Source organism: Thalassophryne amazonica, chromosome 5 (genome assembly GCF_902500255.1).
Source record: "Thalassophryne amazonica chromosome 5, fThaAma1.1, whole genome shotgun sequence".
In the NCBI taxonomy this organism is placed as follows: domain Eukaryota; kingdom Metazoa; phylum Chordata; class Actinopteri; order Batrachoidiformes; family Batrachoididae; genus Thalassophryne; species Thalassophryne amazonica.
The window spans coordinates 66,002,484-66,023,031 of record NC_047107.1 but is presented as its reverse complement, the minus strand read 5'-3'; the positions used below and the strand labels follow the sequence as shown (position 1 = coordinate 66,023,031).

Genomic DNA, 20,548 nt, shown 5'->3' with positions numbered 1-20,548 from the left:
TCGACAGGAATGACATCTCGTCAGAACACTGGTCAGGGCGCGGAATAACATCTAAATGTGAAACAGTCGAATATTTTGCCACCATTACCCCGATATTATACGGTCTGAAATCTCGTACAATTAACCAATCAGATTTGCGGAAAAAATGTAATTGGATTAGGATGGTTAATAGATCTAAAATACTAGACAGTATCGCATACAAGTTACATAACCTCATACAGGAACATCCAGGCAACTGACACATACTATGGAACTAAGGTATGATTTTTAGAAAGCACATCTAGAAAACTGTAAAAATGTTTTGAGTTGTTCAACATAATTTAAATTAGTCATAACTATAATTTGGGAGCAAATATGGATGATTCGGTAAAGTACTGATATACCACAACCAGTATAAAGGTAAAAGTCAAGTCAGGTCTGTGAGGATACTATATGCTACACCACACTACAGAACTGCCCTGGGTCCTGAATTACAACCGCAACCAATATAAAAATAAACAATTTCTACAAATGACCTCACACGCTGTGCTCAAACGCGCAACGGCATCTCTTCCAGTCTCATCCCTGCCTCATATGATGAAAAATAAGACTCCTCACACAACTTTCAACACAACAATCAAATTCTTTTAACACTGCTGCTTTTACATGCAAATGTCACACTTTTTGTACAATATTGGCATTTGAAACATGGACACAACATACAGAAGGGGGTCACGATACTGTAACATCTTGTGCCACAAGCAGGTTTTTCCTGCTCTTTCATGGAAGCATTAGTAATTTAGTTTTACATCAACCTAAGACAGATTTTTCTATAAACAAACAGTCGCCAACTGCTGTCAATGTTGCTGAGAGCTTTTTTTTTTGTTTTGTCCCAAATGCATCAGGTCCTTGTAATGCAGCAGATAACTGAAACAATCCTGCAAATGGTGATAAAGGAACAAATTCAGGACAAATACTCAGACATTACTCTTTTGAAAAATACGATTGCGTACAATCTGAAATTGACCTTTGTCACCATTTTTGTTATTGTTTTTACCCCATAACTCCTTAACTTTCAGTCACAGATAGTCCAAACTATACCTTTTTGGAATCTTTGTGATCAGACAAATAACATGGTATAGTTTAAATATGATTGGAGCATCTTTTAATTTTGACCCCTGTGTAATTCAATTGACCCCTACCTGGCTGGGTACTTGAAACGGCCAATTGTTTTTTCAAAAGAGTAATGTCTAAGGTGTATTTGTGCAGAATTTGGTGCTTCTATCACCATTTGCAGGATTCCTCTGTAAATATTTTGTTATCTGCTGCACTATTGACATCATTCAAGTATATATCTGCCCACAGACATCCAAAATACAGTGAGGATGAACTAAGATTTAAATTGCCATTTCCATCAGCAACCTTTAAAAATGGGCTTAGAATTAATAGTGTAAAAGGAAATGTGAGCAGTATAATCAGTTAATGAGTGCTGTTTCTCAAATTGTTATCTTAAGCTATTTAGAGTTAGAATTATATAGCATTAAAAAATTGCATAGCAGAACTCTGTCTTAATTTTCTACCCTGTAATTACCTTCCTCATGGGGGTCTGAACTCATCAGAATAAGATGCATCATCCCTCGGGCAAAGTGCAGTTATGTCAATGTTGAAAAATACTGGCTTGGCTAGTTTTAATGTTTCTCTGCCGCAGGCACAATGACAGCCCCCCCAAAAAAGTGTGCAGAAAACTGTTACACTACTGAGAAATTCACAACCAACTACACAACAGACACACTACCAACAAGAACTGCAAACACAGTCATCAATCTAAGACAAGAATGCATTTAACATGGTCATGGGCTAAAAATGGCCAATGTCATCCTCCCAGACTCAACCACCATGGTATATTATAACAGAACAATCCAGTTGGATAAGAAAGTTGTCCCTTGTTGCTGTAAAATGTCCACTCTGATTGAAAATGAATGGCAGCTCGTCCCTTTGCTTCTGTCACGTATGGTTACTTGTAGTACTCTGACCATACGGTTAATGGGTAGGACTTTTAGTCATTGAAGGCATAGTTTTCCACCTCTGACAGTAGGTACATTAGCTTGAAATGGTACCTTAGACCTTATAGAATGACTAATATTATAGCTGTTAAGACTGTAATTATTAATGGCTCACCGCACCTAATGTGAAAGCACAGGACGGTACAGCATGGCCGAGAATTTATGAGAAAACACAGATAAGGAAACCTTAAATAAGTTGCAGTTAAGCGGCCACACTTATTTTTATGCATGTCTGCCTCACCTAGCAACACCATAATTGAAATCCAGGTGTACTGCAATTATTAAGTATTAGAAACACAATGTCAAAAACTAAACTGATAATGAAAAAATATCTTGTTTAGACGACATGGAAGGGTGGAGATGTTTTCAAATTTAATGCAGTAACCGTCGACTGATGAAGCTAATAGGCTTTTGGCAGGGCAGGGAAAGACAAAAAATGTGCATGTTTGGGGTCTCTAAGGATTGGAATTGTGAACCACTGATCTAAATGCTTTAAGGTAAAGAAGAGCAGTACCTTAGTGCTGTACGGAACTCCAATATGTGATGATCCTCGAAATCCACAACGAGATAGGTTGGATTCTGAAAAATTAATAGAAATGTAAACAATTACAATTTTGAAAATGAAAGCTATCTTGAAGTACTACAGGTGACATATGAATTAAATTCCCCCCAATTTTTTTGGTGCAACACATACTGTATGAACAACATGACTTTACAGTACTTATAAAAAAAAAAAAAGTGAGATACTGCCATCTATTGGAAATGAGATGAACACCACCCACAAAATGTAAAATCATAAGGTTATTTGTCAAATTTGTAGTCAAAATGACTGATGTACACTTAATATAAGACACAGTCACTTAAGTAAAATTTCAGTAAGATATAAAGGACTTGTTTTTAGATAAATACAACTTAAGATAAAAATTACAAGCTCGTGTTATTTGTAAAAGATGTAACACTTCCTAATACTAGTAAAGTACAACTAAAAATGAGCTCTTAGCTAATTTCAAGATCTTAGTTTAAGTATTCTTAAGTGAATTTTTACTTGTTCCATTGGCAGTTTTTTTTTTCTTCTTGTAAACTTGTTACAAGTTAAAATGCCTTGTTGAAACTTCAACACAAACAAATGTAAATGTAACCAATAACCACTGCTATCTGGACTTGGAATAATTATCAATAAAATGTTGCCCCTATAAGGCACAAGAATAATCCATTGTGCACCTGTCCAAGGTCTGTGACCACAGCTCAGTCATAAAAAGCAGCTATACTTAGTATCATGTTCCTGCTATGGCAGAAGTTAATCCCTATTTTCTGTTGTAGCGCAGATTATTGACGGTAACAGGTTAACCATACGATGGTGGACTGAAGTAGGTCAAAAAAGGATGAAGGGAAATCTGTGATGCCAATGCAAACTCACACTCAATTCTGTTTCCTTGATTATGTGTACTGTTACAATTGATCATGCTATGCATGACTTTATGTACATGTAATATGTAGGATGCCCTCTACCCACACTGGGGGATCATCATGGCTCTTAATGTCTGAGGAGACCCAACACCATGCTAAATGATCCTTCCGACCCTGGCCACTCTCTGTTCGAGCTACTTCCATCAGGCAGACAGTAGAGGGCCATTAAAGCAAGTACAAATAGATTGAAAAACAGTTTTGACTCAACTGCTGTTGGAGCTATGAATGACACTGAAGCCAAATATCCATGTCACATGCCACACTTGAAATGAGTGCAATATTTATGTGCAATATCCACAGTTTTATACATACTTTTCTTTTTTTTTTTTTTTATATGCAATCTCTTTTTTTTGCTACTATGTGCCAATACTTTTTTTTCTTTTTTGATTTGTGCTCTGGGCATACCTCTTTCATTCGGTTAAATTTTATGTTTATATTATAAAAGTTAATGCTTGTTAATGCTCTGTCATTATATTTTACCATATAATTTGTCTTAATAATGATTTTCGCTAATAGATTGCAATTTAATTATTGCTGTACAAGGTTGCTGTGAAAGCATTTAACAGTCAGTGTATTGAAATGGTTTCTGTGTTAAACGGTTCATTGCAGAGCAATGCCACTGGATGAGGGAAGTAGAGTATAGGTAAGAATGACTGAGGCGAGACATTCGTTAATCAGTGCAGGATGATGAAGAAGCAGAAAACGGAATGGTGATGATGCTCTTATGCTATGTGATGAGACATTAGCCAACAATACATGAAGAACGACTGATCGGGAACGGACTTTGAGACTGTCGTTGATACTATTAATGATTTCATGAATGGACTCTTGGACCACCTTGAGACTGTATATAACTGGCATGAAACTGAATGCACTTGTATTTGTCCTTCAGACTTACACTCTGTATTCAAAGGATTCAAAAGAATTTTATTGTCATATGACAAAAGGAACATGTTCCCTGCACAATGAAATGTGTCTACTGCATTTAACCATCCTAATTGCCAGTAGGAGCAGAGGTCGCCTTTAGGCGGCCCGGGACCAGCTCCAGATGTATATCCCTGCCTTATGGTCAACAGCAGGGCCCTGAGCAAACCATGACTGGCCCATGACGACAAACGACACACATAAGCGGCCGCGTACATGAACACATATAAAAAGCACACACAAGGTAAAAGGTATGACATTTACCTTTAAAACTTTAAATAACAAAAGATCTTAGAAACTGAAACCTGTTTCCTCTGGGTCTCATTGTTTGTCTGTGTCAAAGAGTTTTTAGGTAATTTCTCCTAACAGTTATTTTTTTCTTTTCTTCCCCAGGCCTTTTAAATCTTGCGTTGTGGTTTACTTAGGTTTATATTTCCCACTGAAAAGCTTTCACCTACCTTTAGTTGTACTGGTTACAATGACAATAAAGAATCTGTATCTGTATTTATAGTTGAAATATATTGTTTTTCATTACAAAGGCAATATGTGCTTTCTAATTTTTATTAAATAAAACAAGAGTTAGCGCTGACAACTCCCAGCCAAACAATTCTAGGTTTGAATCTACTGGTTAGGACTTACTATATAATGTTTTTGATCTTCTACTTGAGTCCATGTGGGTATCCTGCAAGTGCTCCAGTCCCTCATCATCATCATTTGAACTGGAGAGTCAAACTTGCCACTAGGCATGAATAAAACTGTGAATCAAAGTCAACCTACATACTGTATGTTTGCACAGTATTGCTGCAGATGTTACAGTTCCAAAGATCATCACAGATCATACTGTGAAAAAGCAACACCACCATAGTTTACTTGTTTCATCTTGTGAACATTGCATGAGACTCACGATCCTCAGCAGGAAGAACTTGCAAGGAGTAGATCCACTCTATCATCGAATTCCTATCAATCACATCCAGAGCATCCAACACATCAAGACCAGACAGGGCAAAAAATATGATGGTCAACCTGCAGAAAATCAAAAGAGACTATTTTAAATTCACAATACTGTAGACTTAGAGAATAGAGATAGTTTAAAACCTGATATCACATCAATGGCAACAAGGAACATTAGATTTTTAAACATTCTCTTCAAAATAATGCTCACTGAATTCCTGTCTGATAGGAAGCACTATGTAAAACAGGACAACTGCTACTCATCAGAACCCATTCTCCTCAAGGTGGTGTCCTTTCTTCACTACACATCTCCCTGTACACAAACAAGTGCACCTCCACTTATCTGTCACTCAAGCTCCTAATGTTTATAGATGACGTCACATTTATTGGACTCACCTCTGGAGGGGTGGAGCCTGCTTACAGGTTGGAGATCAAGAATCTGTTGCACTGTTGCAGTCAAAACAACTTTGAGCTCACTGCTCAAAAGACAACACAGGTGTTTGTGGACTAGAAAGTACCCAGTCCTATCTACCTCTATTGCTTTGTATGAGTCTACAGTCAACACTATGGAATCTTAACAGTTCCTGGGTACCATCAACACCCAACACCTCAAGTGCTGATCAACAAGGTATGAGAAGAAGGGGTGACTTACTGTAAGCAGCTTCTTCACACCAAGCAACCACACTGCAACACCAATCCTATTCTATTTGATTAGATTATTATAGCATAACAATACAACAATAAATACAAAAGGTGCAAGCACTTACAATGCATCCATAAAATATTCACAGCGCTTCACGTTTTCCACATTTTATGTTACAGCCTTATTCCAAAATGGAGCAAATTACTTTTCCCCCTCAATATTCTACTGACAATACCCCATAAGGACACCATGAATATTTTTTTGCATATATATATATATATATATATATATATATATATATATATATATATATATGTGTGTGTGTGTGTGTGTGTGTGTGTGTGTGTACACATAATTTAATAAATTTGCAAAAATCTAAAAAAAAAAAAAAAAATTTAAAAAACTTTTCACATCGTCATTATGGAGTATTGTGTGACTTTTGAGGATAAGAATCTTCATCCATTTTTGGTAGGTGTAACATAAAACGTGGCAAAAGTTAAGCACCTTGCAATCCTTGCACACGGTTTCTCACTGCAGTTTGGTTTACTGTCAAAATAATTTCAGTTTGCGGTTATTTAATTCCTTAAAAGCTGCCTCCGAGTACTTCACTGCCTAACTTCAGCACGTTTGCTAATGAGCATTAGTATCCATTGACATACACTGGCTAAGACAAACCGGCTAATGATACGTTTTTCATGTCGTTAAGATTACCTGGTTGTCTCCAAAGACGCGTATCTCTCGGGTAACACCTGAAGCGTTCTCTGAAAGAATTGCACGTGTCGATTTCTTAAAAAATCTATTTGCTCAAATTCCTCAAACTGACTTTCTTCCTCTGCCATCTTTACGTCCGCGCGACTCACCGTCCTTCTTCTTCTTCTTCTTCAGTTTATTGGAGTTTGTCATACTTTCGTATCGGTACATTACCGCCTCTAGAGTTCACCACAGCAAACACATGAAACTGTGACGTTTGGTATTCGAATCCCACCAGAAGTCGCAAAAATATATCAGTTGCAAATACGTAGTTAGGTGTAAGTATAAATATGTCTAAAATCTAGAACAAATAAAACTGCCTTGTACATCGTCAGATATTTCTCAACATTGTATCCAGTGAGTCAAAATTTCTCACATTCTCGACAGAAATGGTTTCTCAGAATGTAAAAGATGGAGAACCATGGTCTACTTTTTCTGGGTCAGGCTCAAAACTTCTCCCTTCATATACTCCAAAAAATATGGCAGTTACGATTGGCCCTACCGCACCCTTTTGTGACCGGCCCTCCTAGTGCTCCTGAGTCTGTCATGAAAACGCCTGTGTAAGGTAGCTGCTTCAGCAGCCCTTGTGCATGTTGTTGTCTCAAGTGGAGTTTGTCCGTTACAGATGATGTCACATTTTCACAAAGATTTGCGCTTTTTTGACATAGTGTATGCTGGATTTTGCGCGCAGCCAGTCTGCTCTGTGTCAGCCTGAACTTGTCAGATCTCAGAAGCGAAGCAATGTGGGGCCTGGTTAGTACTTGGATGGGAGACCTCTTTGGAACACCAGCAGCTGTGTGTTTCTCCAGGTTACACTGAGTTGCGTCAGGAAAGGTATCTGATGTAAAACTTGTGCCAAATACCAATGCGGTTCTGGCTGTGTCCGTTGTGGTGACACAGAACAAAAACACGGGACCAGCCGAATGGAAAACAGTAACATATGCTGGATTTTGTGCGGTTTGCCATCATAATTATACAGGTCATGGTCAAAAGGCCAAAACTGTGGTGAGTCCACAATGAACGTAATGTATCTACTTATATATTAAAACGTTCCAGGCAAGGTGTTTCAGGCAGGTGTTGTCAGGCGCATGGTAGCAGAAAAAAACTCACACACAGGCATAATCCAAACTGAATGTTAGTGCTACAGGTTGTCATCATAACAGGAATCAGGGTGCAGACAACTCGTCTGACATGACGCGTGTTTTCGGTAACAGCTGAGCCGCATGTCCACTTGCGCTGAATTGACACCGGAGCTTTCAGAAGTCCAGAATAAAACATCAGCTGTAGGAAATGTAGAAGACAAAGCTCTTCCCCTGATCTCTACTCAGATTTGAGCGTGCACAAAAGTTTCTGATGAACTACGTGGACATGAAATGACTAGGAACTCACTCTGCATTTTATAAAATGAACTTTATTAAGACAAATCATAACACACAACCCAGATCATTGCGCACCCATTGGCTGCGATTCTGAAATGATAGTTTTTCTCTAAACTCACGTCACTCTGTTCATGTTCCAGTGGACGATCTGCTGTTGTCGCAGTGAAAAACGCCATGGTCAGCATGTCCATCGGTCGGTCATGTGGTGCTCTGTGATGTGGCCTGTGTAATATTCGTGCATCTTCCAGGCTTGGCTACTCCTGCAGAAATCAGGTGTAGCTTACTTCATGGCGACCATTGTGATCAAGTTTGTGAGAGGATACCGAGAGGGCTTTGTAATGTCCTGGTGGCAGCTGAGTTCGACGTGATTTCATGACCACACAAGGACCACTGGACAGACTCCATCCCTGTGTAACAGGGGTTTAAGTTATGAAGTACACAGTTTAAATTGCACTCAATGAACTGCATTCAACGGAATTCTTGACCATGTCCTGAATACCCAGGCTCTGGTGTGTTCAGTACACAGGAATCTAATTTGGGGACTTTTTTTTAACCTTCTCTTCCTGTTCTTTTCTCTCCTGTCATTTCTTGCACTGCTTTTATAGATGAATGTTATGACTGATTGCTTGTCAGTGTTGACAGACTTTGTCTAAACATGCCAGTATCATATCATCTTGTCACACAAACATGGTGAAATAGAGTTAATATTGGGCAACATCAACATACAGTTGTGGTCAAGGTTTACATACAATCATGGTCATGAATGTCATGGTAATTTTGGTCTCTTAACATTGTCCTTGAACTGTTGTTTTGCCAGGGTGGAATGATTCCACAGCATACATCATGAATGACTTTCAAAACAGAGAATTGGGTGCACAAGTTTGAATTCATTTTGTACCTTCTCTAATCTACACAGGGTCAAAATTATACACACACCCCCATTAATATTTGGTTAAATGTCCCTTAACAAGCTGCAACTCAATCACACCCTTGTGATAGCCACCAAAAAGCTCCATTTGACCACTTTTCTTCATTTAAATTGGTTGGTTTCCTGACATGGACTCTGCTTTTAACTGTAGTCCACAAATTTTCAATCAGGCTGAGGTCGGGGCTTTGAGATTCCAGAAGCTTAATTTTAACCCGCTTTATTAAATCAAGAACCTTTGATGTATGTTTGAGATCACTGTCCTGTTGAAACACCCAGTTATGGCCAAATTTCAACTGTAGCTGTTGGTTTGAGGTGATGTTCAGAATTTGGTGGTAGTCCTTCATTTTTCCATCCACCAGTACCACTGGCAGCAAAACAGCCCCAGAGCACACCACGATGCTTGACAGCAGTGTTCTTGACGGTATTCTTCGGTTTGAAAGCCTCACCTTTACTCCTCTAAACATACCTGTTGTCATTGTGGCCAAATAACTCTTAGTCTCGTCTGACCATAAAACATTTCTCCAGAAGGCATTTAGCTTGTCCATGTGGGCAACTGCTAATTTCAGTCTAGGTTGAAGGTGCTGATTTTGGGGCAAGGGCTTCTTTCTTGGTCTTACCCTCTCAGTCCATGTAAACCTTGCTTCATTGTGGACAGTGATGCTGGTGTTTCAGCAGTTTCCAGTACATGACAGGCCTGAAGTTCGGTGGTTCCTGGGTTGTTCTTGAACATCTAAACCAGTGTTCCTCTCATCTGAGGGAGACAGTTTGGGTCTTTCTTTCAGACCTTGGCAAAGTGGTGCACATCTTATTCTTATCTGACTTGCTGACAATTGTTTGAACTGATGATCTTGGAATCTGAAGTTGTTTAGAACATACAGTACTGTTCAGAATAATAGTAGTGCTATGTGACTAAAAAGATTTATCCAGGTTTTGAGTATATTTCTTATTGTTACATGGGAAACAAGGTACCAGTAGATTCAGTAGATTCTCACAAATTCAACAAGACCAAGCATTCATGATATGCACACTCTTAAGGCTATGAAATTGGGCTATTAGTAAAAAAAAAAAAAAAAAAATAGAAAAGGGGGTGTTCACAGTAATAGCAGTGTGGCGTTCAGTCAGTGAGTTCGTCAATTTTGTGGAACAAACAGGTGTGAATCAGGTGTCCCCTATTTAAGGATGAAGCCAGCACCTGTTGAACATGCTTTTCTCTTTGAAAGCCTGAGGAAAATGGGACATTCAAGACATTGTTCAGAAGAACAGTGTAGTTGTTATGTTTCGGACGCGGTCGGAGCACCGACCCAGCGTTTGAAAGGACCCAGCATAAAATAAGCAGAGCACGGTTCAAAAGATAACAGAATTTAATAAACATAACAGTGCGTGCAGTGCTAAACAACTAAAAAGTCCGCGGTCTGGTGAGGTGGAAACACGGCGCGCTCTCAACAGCGCAAACGGTCTGGAGCCACAGCAGTTCGGACCCAGGGACCCCGCCGACACCCCCCAGGTGGCCGCGACAAACCAAGTCTGTGAAGAAAGAAAACATGAGGTGAGTCCAACTCCACACAGAGAGACACAACTCAAAAGGTGCACGCAATCAGCAAACACTTCCTGGCTTAAATCTATACATCAGCTTCTTACCCTGCAGGCACGGAACAACTCAGTTCAAATCTCCACTGCAGCAGAAGCTGATTAGACAATTAGCATAACGTGACAGCTCACTAACACAAGCTGTGAGGGACACCAAATCCACTGTCATTACTTCATAAAAGTCACCAAAAACCGAATTACCTCAGGAAGTGTGCTGAAGAGCGTGAGACCTCACCCAATCCTCCTTCACAGACTGTGGCGTCAAACCTGGAGCGGTCTCTGCATCCGTGATGGTGAGATTGTTCTCCTGACGTCGATCTCACACGTCTGCTCACAAGGTCGTTTCTCTGGCAATCACACACTGTGCATTCAAGGTTTAAGTGCAGCAATCTCTGATCAAGACAAAATACACCACAGCTGTGAGTCCTGATGACCTGCATATGAAAACAAGCCTCAGGTGTTCAGGGTGAGGTCCTAATGCTCAGCCCCTCAGTCCTGAATGCATACCACCTGGTGGGAGAAACAGAAAACAAAAAACAAGCCAGCCAAACACCCCAGCCCACAACAGTAGTTTGATTAAAAAGTTCATTGGAGAGGGGAAAACTTATATGCAGGTGCAAAAAATTATAAGCTGTTCATCTACAATGATCTCCAATGCTTTAAAATGGACAAAAAAAACAGCGATGCGTGGAAGAAAACGGAAAACAACCATCAAAATGGATAGAAGAATAACCAGAATGGCAAAGACTCACCCATTGATCAGCTCCAGGATGATCAAAGACAGTCTGGAGTTACCTGTAAGTGCTGTGACAGTTAGAAGACGCCTGTGTGAAGCTAATTTATTTGCAAGAATCCCCCGCAAAGTCCCTCTGTTAAATAAAAGACGTGCAGAAGAGGTTACAATTTGCCAAAGAACACATCAACTAACCTAAAGAGAAATGGAGGAATATTTTGTGGACTGATGAGAGTAAAATTGTTCTTTTTGGGTCCAAGGGCCGCAGACAGTTTGTGAGACGACCCCCAAACTCTGAATTCAAGCCACAGTTCACAGTGAAGACAGTGAAGTATGGTGGTGCAAGCATCATGATATGGGCATGTTTCTCCTACTATGGTTTTGGGCCTATATATCGCATACCAGGTATCATGGATCAGTTTGGATATGTCAAAATACTTGAAGAGGTCATGATGCCTTATGCTGAAGAGGACATGCCCTTGAAATGGGTGTTTCAACAAGACAATGACCCCAAGCACAGTAGTAAACCAGCAAAATTGGTTCCAAACCAACAAAATTAATGCCTCGCAGATGTGAAGAAATCATGAAAAACTGTGGTTATACAACTAAATACTAGTTTAGTGATTCACAGGATTGCTAAAAAAGCAGTTTGAACATAATAGTTCTGAGTTTGTAGTGTCAACAGCAGATGCTACTATTATTGTGAACACCCCCTTTTCTACTTTTTTTTTTTTTTTTTTTTTTTTTACTAATAGCCCAATTTCATAGCCTTAAGAGTGTGCATATCATGAATGCTTGGTCTTGTTGGATTTGTGAGAATCTACTGGTACCTTGTTTCCCATGTAACAATAAGAAATATACTCAAAACCTGGATTAATCTTTTTAGTCACATAGCACTACTATTATTCTGAACACTACTGTATTCCAAGAGACCTTCCCAACTTCTGTAAACCTACAATTCTCCTTCTTAGATTTTCACTAAGTTCCTTGGACTTTTCTTCTCTTCTGAGTATTCTGAGTATTCATCCAATGAATGCTGTAAAACACATCCTTAACAAAGACTAGATATAGTTAGTCATAATCACTACCATATAGTTAATGGGCCTTCCTTCAGCACCACTTACTAAAAGATTTAAGTGAATCTTTGTATATATTTGAGTCGGAATGATGAGTTATGTAAACATCTGACCACAACTGTAAACCAAACGGCATCATGAGTGTTTAGTGTGTTTATTAAATCATATTTTTGGGGACTGCACGGTGGTTCTCCTAAAATTTTACTTCTGTGTTGACAGTGACAGTTATGAACTGCATATTTCCTCTGTAATCATGCATTAAGTTGACCTACCTGTCCCAACAGTTGCTAAAAGTGCTAACACCATTAGCATATAACATTAATAAGACGAGAGTTTCATTCAGTGTGAATATTGCAACAGGGCAACAGATGTCTAGAGTTTGACTGAAGATGTGAACATGTCCTGTCTCTGGTAGCAGCCTGTGAGCAGGACTTATGTCTCTTTTGTCCTTTATTTCACAATTATGACAGAGTTTTTGGAGCGAGCAGCAGCCCCACAGGAGGGGGAGCGGAGTTTTTCTTTTTTACGTGCAAGCGAATCATCTGTGAAGATTATTTTATTTATTAACTACACAGATGTATAATAAAACAAATGGTGACTGGTTTCTAAACATAATTATGACAGAGTTTTTGGGGAAGAGCAAGCTTCTTTTATTTTTTTTTAAAAATTGTTTACATGTGCGCGCGTGAACCGGGACAGGAGGTCCTCAAACTGGGTCCCGCAGAGGCGGAAGGACCGCTGAAAGCGGCCGTCATCCAGACGCAGCTCCTGCAGCAAATAATGATACTCCCCGAATTGGGAATGTCTCATGACATTTGTCAGCTTTCCACAACAACTCGCTCCGTGTGATCAAGGTCCGTCATGTTAACTTGACTGACAACTGGAGCCGGCGAGCGGAATGGAAGCTCATCCTATTTGAGGACGCACCGGGGCGAATTTTCGCAACAAAAGCAGAGCGACACACCGGGCGATGGTGGCGTGTCCGTCGCCACGCGACCCCGCGAATTTGTGGCGTCTGTTCGCACCCGGTGTGAACGCAGCATAAAGTCAGAACTACAAGAGGCGGAGTGACTGGGCTCAGCTGCTGTCACTCAAAGCCACCATGCCCACAATTATACAGAATCTTATGGATTAAAATGTCTTAAACTAATAAATCAGAAAAAGATTCAACCATCCCCATACACACACACCTATAGTTGTGACGTTGTGATGGAAGAGGAAACTATCTATAGAGACCAAAACTATTTTTGTACCAGGCTGTAAACATATTTATTTGTGCTGTAAATTTTGATATTTTAAAATGGGCTTCTATGGGAATGTGTCTGTTTTGGAGGCAGCCTCAATTGGCCAGTCAAGGAACTGCACTTCTGGGTTGGGGTCATGTGGTTTTGTTTACATTCTGTTGCCAAAGGGAAGTCCACAGAACCCATGTGGATCTGACAGACAACAACAACAAAACAGATACTATTTTCACTTTTGGGCTTCAAAGGAAGAAAAGAAAAGAGAAACAACGCAGGAAATCGACTATAAGGGGGAGGAAAAGTCAAGAATCACTATCTGATCAATTGATTATACTGAGGTATGTTCACTGATTCTCTGTCCTTAACAGAAAATTCCCTGTTGCATGGCACTGATTGGACTCTGTTTTTTTTGTTTTTTTTTTTGGAAAATGCATAGACCATTTCTTTTGGAAAACGTAGACCAACAGCATATACTTCACTCCAGCACTTCAGCAATAAATAAAAATAAACAAAAGTTATGACAGTATATTACAGTGGCATGGCATATTCACTATAATGAAAATAGTAGGACAGTCCAGTAGTAGGACTAGTTGTAGGATGTAAATATCCTATGCAGGAATCGATCAAGGGACGATTTTCCTCACCACCGAGGGATTGCCACGGTAGATATTCTGTACTAACAATCCAGTCACTCACCATTTTCAAATTATACAGTATTTAAATTGCACACAACACTCCCCAAATTATACACAACACTCTCCACTTACATAAGCACACGACACTCTTCCCCATTTTTTTTCTCTTTTTTAATAGTTATGAGTAATAGTAGTATTTACTGTCATGTAGTGATGGGGTGTCAATACTCTAGTATTTTCTTAAAAGCTGAAAATAAATTATTTTGTGCTGGGGTTTTTCCACTTTTTTTTTTCGTTTTTTTTTTTTTTTTTAAATGGAAGCTGACCCATCCTGATTTTATCTGGGCTTCCAACAATTAAATAACAGGAAACAACATTACAAAATAGGATCAAAACATTCAAATAAAGGCATTATCACCTTTGTTAACTGAGTTCTATTAATAATATCTGGAAAAACCTGAATAGGACTCAGAGCATTGTGTGCCTCTGCTACACTAAATGTCCCCATGACCTAATTAATATGTACATTTATTTACAGTTGCTATGAAGAACATACCTTGGTGTGCCAGACTTGGTTGTTTGTGTAGACGTCAAAAGTGCTCAAACAGTATAGTGTCACCACAAACAAATTTCAAAGTATCAAGCATGCAATGAAAATGTTACATGGGCTTTTCATCAGTAAAGTTCACTAACAGTAAAGTATGTCCTACATATGAGCATGAAGCCAGAAATTTGACCTTGCCCTCTCACCTTATTCCTTGATCAAACCTCACCAAAAATCAAATATTTTCTTCAAATCCATGAACCAAAAGTACCTGCCAAGTTTGATAAAGTTTGGATTAGGCATTCCTAAGACATCTTGCAAACATATACACATACATAAATAAATACCAATATAATTACATAGAGAGACCAAGATAATCACAAGAGCATATGCCTCTGGTGCCACCACCAAGCATTCACTTTAAGGATCACAAAGGTCAGATAAGAGGTTTAACATCACCTAAGTCCAGTTGGCTTCTGCTGCTGCTAATTATAGGCCTTGTCTCCAAGTGGGAACAGCTCTGCAAGAAAACAGAATATTTCAGTTTGTAAGCAGGTGCGCTTTTCTTTATTACTATTGTTAAATACTGAACCTGCATATTTTAATTACCTATCCATTAACATCCAATTAAAATTATACTGATTAAAACTACAAATTTATAAAAACTAAAATGAAATAATAAACAGGCATCTAGTAGAGTAGGTGGCTTTGTGAGATAGGAGTGAGACTATCAATACTACATCCTATAGACTGGAGTTTGATTCCAGAAGTGTCCTTCAGGTTACCCGTGTCCTTAGACAAGACAACCTGCAGTGGCAGGTTGTGGTAACTTGTGACAGTCATCCAGGTGTAAATAGGTATGGGCCTTGGCTGGGGAAGTAACCTGTACTGGACTGGCGTCCCATCCAGGGGGAGTTGTAGACTTTCATGTGCAACATGTGGTGATATCTGGGAATACGCAGCAGCCTGATGGGCCTCAGGACCTCTCGAAGACTTATTTGTTGTTCTACTTTTTTGCCATGCTTTCAAGTTAATCAACAAACCATCCCTTTCTATCACAAGCATGCCTTGATAGGCTACGGTACATCCAGAAAGTATTCACAGCGCTTCACTTTTTCTACATTTTGTTATGTTTCAGCCTTATTCCAAAATGGAGTAAATTCATTTTTTCCCCTCAAAATTCTACACACAACACCTCATAATGACAACATGAAAAAAGAAATGACATGTACATGGCATCAATTTGTACATGGCAGAACGGGGCCTAGAATTTTGAGGGAAAAATTAATTTAATCTATTTTGGAATAAGGCTGCAACATAAAATGTGGAAAAAGTGAAGCGCTGTGAACATTTTATTGATGCACTGTACATGAAGGATCTCCAACCCTGTTCCTGAACAGCACCTTCCCTGCATGTTTTCCATCTCCCGCTACTTCTCCCACAGCTAATCAGCAAAGTCAGGTGTGCCCACTGCATAGCCAATCATAAGCTGGGAAATGGGAGATTTAATTAAAGTGAGGTGAGTAGAGCAGGTCACAATGGAAAACAATCAGGGCAGGTGCTCTTCTAGCATCAAACGACCTAGCAACTATAATATATAAAGTAGTGCAAACCTGTGAAACATCTGCAGCATAGGACCGCCCCCTGAAGATCCAACATGCTTCACTCGCTCTTCCCAGCCTTTAGTGGGGCGAGTAAGCCTGGAGGGATCACTGCTGACGTGACTGTCCACCTGCATAAGAAAGAAGTAAATCACAACCATATCCCAGTATCTCAGTTACTTCTAAGCAGATACAAACTTTTTTGTTTTAGAATTTTCAGAGTAACAACACAAAAAAGAGAAAAACATAGACCAAATAAACTATTAGGATGAAATTAAATTAGGATGTTTTTTTATTTTACAGACTTTCTGTTATGTGTCGACGCGGGTTGAGGAGCGGACCTGCGTCTGACGGAACCCAGCGCTAAAATAACCAGAAAGCGGTTCGAATAACAAAAACAATTTATTGTGTCACCCTCTGGTGCTAAACAAAGTGTAGAAACTAAAACAGCGTCATTCTGGTGGAGTGAAGGCTGGCACGCTCTCCAGCGCCCAAAAGGATCGAAGCCCGGCGCTTCTGGACTCACTGTTACCGCCAAACACCCCCCAGGTGGACACGACAAACCGACTCTCTGTGAAGGATAGAAGAGGTGAGGTAAGTCAGCAGTTACAACCAATATCCTTCAAAAGACACACCATCAGCAACACATTCAGGTCTGTATTTTAAGCTTTATGCAAATGAGCAGCCTCTCACAACAGGTGGAGGATCACTTGTCCGCACGCCACAGCAGTGAGAAGCGAGCTGCACAATTCTCATCACAATTCAAATCTACTGCGTAACAAAATACCAAGATACTATCAACAAGTAGTCAAACAATTAATCACCTCTGATGTGTGCTGACAGCATGTGTCCCTCACCCTTCCTGCTTCACAGGCACGATGTGTCAAACCCAGGCGCGGTCCTCAGCGTCTCACAAACGAACATCAGAAGGTCGAGTTCCCGGCAATTCTGCTTGAATCACACATGGCTTAAATGCAGAACGCCATCTAATTATCTGCTTCAGCTGAAAGTCTTTAAGGTTGCATGTGAGCACCATCCACAGGTGCTGCACATGATGTTGATGAGGATGTGAGCACCATCCACAGGTGCTGCACATGATGTTGATGAGGGTGAAGGACTCTTCAGCCAGCACCTTCTCCACAGACAAATCAGTTTTCATACCACCTGGAGAGCAAAGAAAAGAAAAGAACAACAAAATGTCCAGCCACACCCCCCCAACACACAACAGTACCCCCCCTTTAACGGGAAGCCTCCCGGCGACCGAACAGACCAGGCCGAGAACAGCACCTCCCTCCGGGGTCCTCGTCAGGAAGCAGACAGCACAACGCTCCCAAGGTCCACCACAGACAGCAGGACAGGGCACCGCAGCTGGAAGGCCGGCTGGCATCAACAAAAACCCCAAAACAGTCCCTAGTATATTCCAACACACAAGAAAAAACATAAAACCCACCCAAAACCTCCCCAGGGGACTGTCCCATCCAACCCCGGGAAGAAAAGAAAAACTCCCAAACGCAAAAACCCAACACAGCCCCACAAACACAATACAAACATAAATGCATAAAAGAAAAATAACAAACAACCCCCCCAGAACGGCCTGCAGAGCCCAACCCCCCCCCCCCCCCCCAGAAGGCCTTTACCGCCGGTTCCAGGAGGAATAGCCAGAACCGGAATCCCACAAAGGTCCCCAGGTATACATGGAGCAAACGGCGCCCCCCAGAGGACCGTACCATCAAACCCCAGGAGGCACCCTCCCCACAACCCCGGAACCCCAGACCCGGCCACACTTGGCTAGTCGGCCCCACAAGCCAATTCCCCCCCAGAGGACCGTCCCATCAACCCTGGAGGTGGAACCCAGAAGGAAACAAAACAAAATCAAAGTCCAACCCCCGGAGGACTACCTAAAACAACCCCGGGGGCAAATAAAACAACCATAAACCCTGTTACCTTCCCCGGCACCCCGAAAAACCCCAGGTCCCTCCCAGAGCCCCTCGGCGGCTCAATTTCGGCGAACGGCTCAAAACATTAAGCCGGGGAAGGGAACAGGAAAAAACTAACCCAGCCCCAACCCCAAGGCGCAGCGGAAAACCGGAAATACGTCCGGTGCCCCAACTCGACCATACCCCAGCCTCTCGGGAGGGGTGGAACTACCGAAATGGCGAACGGCAACAGATCGGCCCACCCCTCCGACTGAGGTATGTTCCCGCTGCACCACACCCCGGCAACACCAATGACGAACGGTACAAAGGCTCACCGAGGCTGGAGTGGAACCGGGCCCTAACCAAACCAAGAAAAACGCCCCTAACACCCCCCCCCCCCAGGTGCAGAGGTCTTCTGAGAACGCTCAGCGTGACCAACCTGCACCACCCCACAACCCACAAGACAAACGGTCTTGGGGCAAGTGAGGTTGGGGTTAGGGATGTAGGGAAATAAAAAAACAACAAAATAAAACGACCCAAAACCCCAAACAGAAAATACCTAACTACACATAAAAAATAACGATCAAGTGAGCCCAGACGGGCTTCTAACCGCCTAACGTTCACTCCACCAGACACGCCTCTGACTCCCCAAACAAATTATAACCCCTATTCAAAGAAAACAAAACATTAACCCATACAGGTTTTTTTTTTTTTGTGTATGTGTTATTTTGCCTGTCCCAGAACACCTGGAGATACGTCACCATTATTTTTCTTGACGCTTATATGTCGGGGCAATACAGTGGTCTCTGCTTGTCCGAGCTGCATGGGCTCGTCAGCAAGAGGAGCCAGAGGTCCCGTTGGAGGAGCCTCAGTGGGGCGAAGAAGAGGCGGCCCAGATCTGTGTCGGGGAAAGCCCCGAGACGAAAAAACCCGCTCTGATGGCCGCCCTCTCTTGCGTCCACGCTCCTTCATCCGATCATCTAGACGAATCACCAACGATATTAGCTCATCTAAATCGTTTGGCTCGTCATGGACTGCCAGCTCGTCTTTTAATGACTCATTTAACCCATCTACAAACACTCCTCGTAAAGCTGCGGCATTCCAACCTGACTGAGCAGAAAAAATCCGGAAGTCTACGGAATACTCCGCCGCACTCCGCCTCCCCTGCCTGAGATTCAGCAACCGTTGGGCAACGGTATTCGTTTTCACCGGATGGTCAAAAACCAGTCGGAACTCCCGGGAGAAATCCTTAAAGGATCCTAACAATGGCGAGTTGTTACTCCACAACGCTGTGACCCAAGCTAAGGCGTCACCTCGGAGCAAATTTGTCACATATGAAACACGGCTCCCATCAGAAGAGAAGGAAGCCGGTCGCTGAGCAAAAACCAGAAACCATTGCATCAAAAACGAAGCACAGGCTTCAACGTCTCCCGCATAAGGCTCCGGATGACAAATAATCGGTTCGGACGCCGAATCTCTGGGTGACGGAGTTATCTGCACTGGTATTGATGGTGCCGCAGCTGGAGCAGCAGGAAGCGGAACGGCTTGCGCTGCAAGCTCCGTAACACGGGCGTCTGTTTGTTTAATTTGGTTTGCGAGAAGCTGTAATTGCTCCCATAATGTCTCCAAGTGTTCTTGAACTTTTTCGGCAAAAGGAACCGCCTCTGCCGCTGGGTCCATTATGGAATGGCTGGGAACTACTGTTATGTGTCGACGCGGGTTGAGGAGCGGACCTACGTCTGACGGAACCCAGCGCTAAAATAACCAGAAAGCGGTTCCAATAACAAAAACAATTTATTGTGTCACCCTCTGGTGCTAAACAAAGTGTAGAAACTAAAACAGCGTCATTCTGGTGGAGTGAAGGCTGGCACGCTCTCCAGCGCCCAAAAGGATCGAAGCCCGGCGCTTCTGGACTCACTGTTACCGCCAAACACCCCCCAGGTGGACACGACAAACCGACTCTCTGTGAAGGATAGAAGAGGTGAGGTAATTCAGCAGTTACAACCAATATCCTTCAAAAGACACACACCATCAGCAACACATTCAGGTCTGTATTTTAAGCTTTATGCAAATGAGCAGCCTCTCACAACAGGTGGAGGATCACTTGTCCGCACGCCACAGCAGTGAGAAG

General features: G+C 41.5%; 2 protein-coding genes across 3 annotated transcripts in view; both read right to left on the bottom strand.

Moving 5' to 3' along the window:
- The window catches only part of pggt1b (protein geranylgeranyltransferase type I, beta subunit), a 68,425-nt gene extending 61,515 nt beyond the window's left edge, over positions 1–6,910 (bottom strand). For both annotated transcript variants that reach the window (XM_034170474.1, XM_034170475.1), the window contains exons 1-3: positions 6,739–6,910; positions 5,338–5,456; positions 2,557–2,621 (exon numbers count right to left, since the gene is read on the bottom strand). In XM_034170474.1, coding sequence (XP_034026365.1) covers positions 2,557–2,621; positions 5,338–5,456; positions 6,739–6,866 — 312 coding nt within the window. In that variant the 5' untranslated portion in view covers positions 6,867–6,910. The remainder of the gene's footprint in view (positions 1–2,556; positions 2,622–5,337; positions 5,457–6,738) is intronic.
- A 7,704-nt stretch (positions 6,911–14,614) lies between these two features.
- The window catches only part of LOC117510669 (coiled-coil domain-containing protein 112), a 44,760-nt gene continuing 38,826 nt past the window's right edge, over positions 14,615–20,548 (bottom strand). The window contains exons 13-14 of the mRNA XM_034170473.1: positions 16,514–16,632; positions 14,615–15,420 (exon numbers count right to left, since the gene is read on the bottom strand). Of these exons, the coding sequence (XP_034026364.1) occupies positions 15,390–15,420; positions 16,514–16,632 (150 nt within the window). The 3' untranslated portion in view covers positions 14,615–15,389. The remainder of the gene's footprint in view (positions 15,421–16,513; positions 16,633–20,548) is intronic.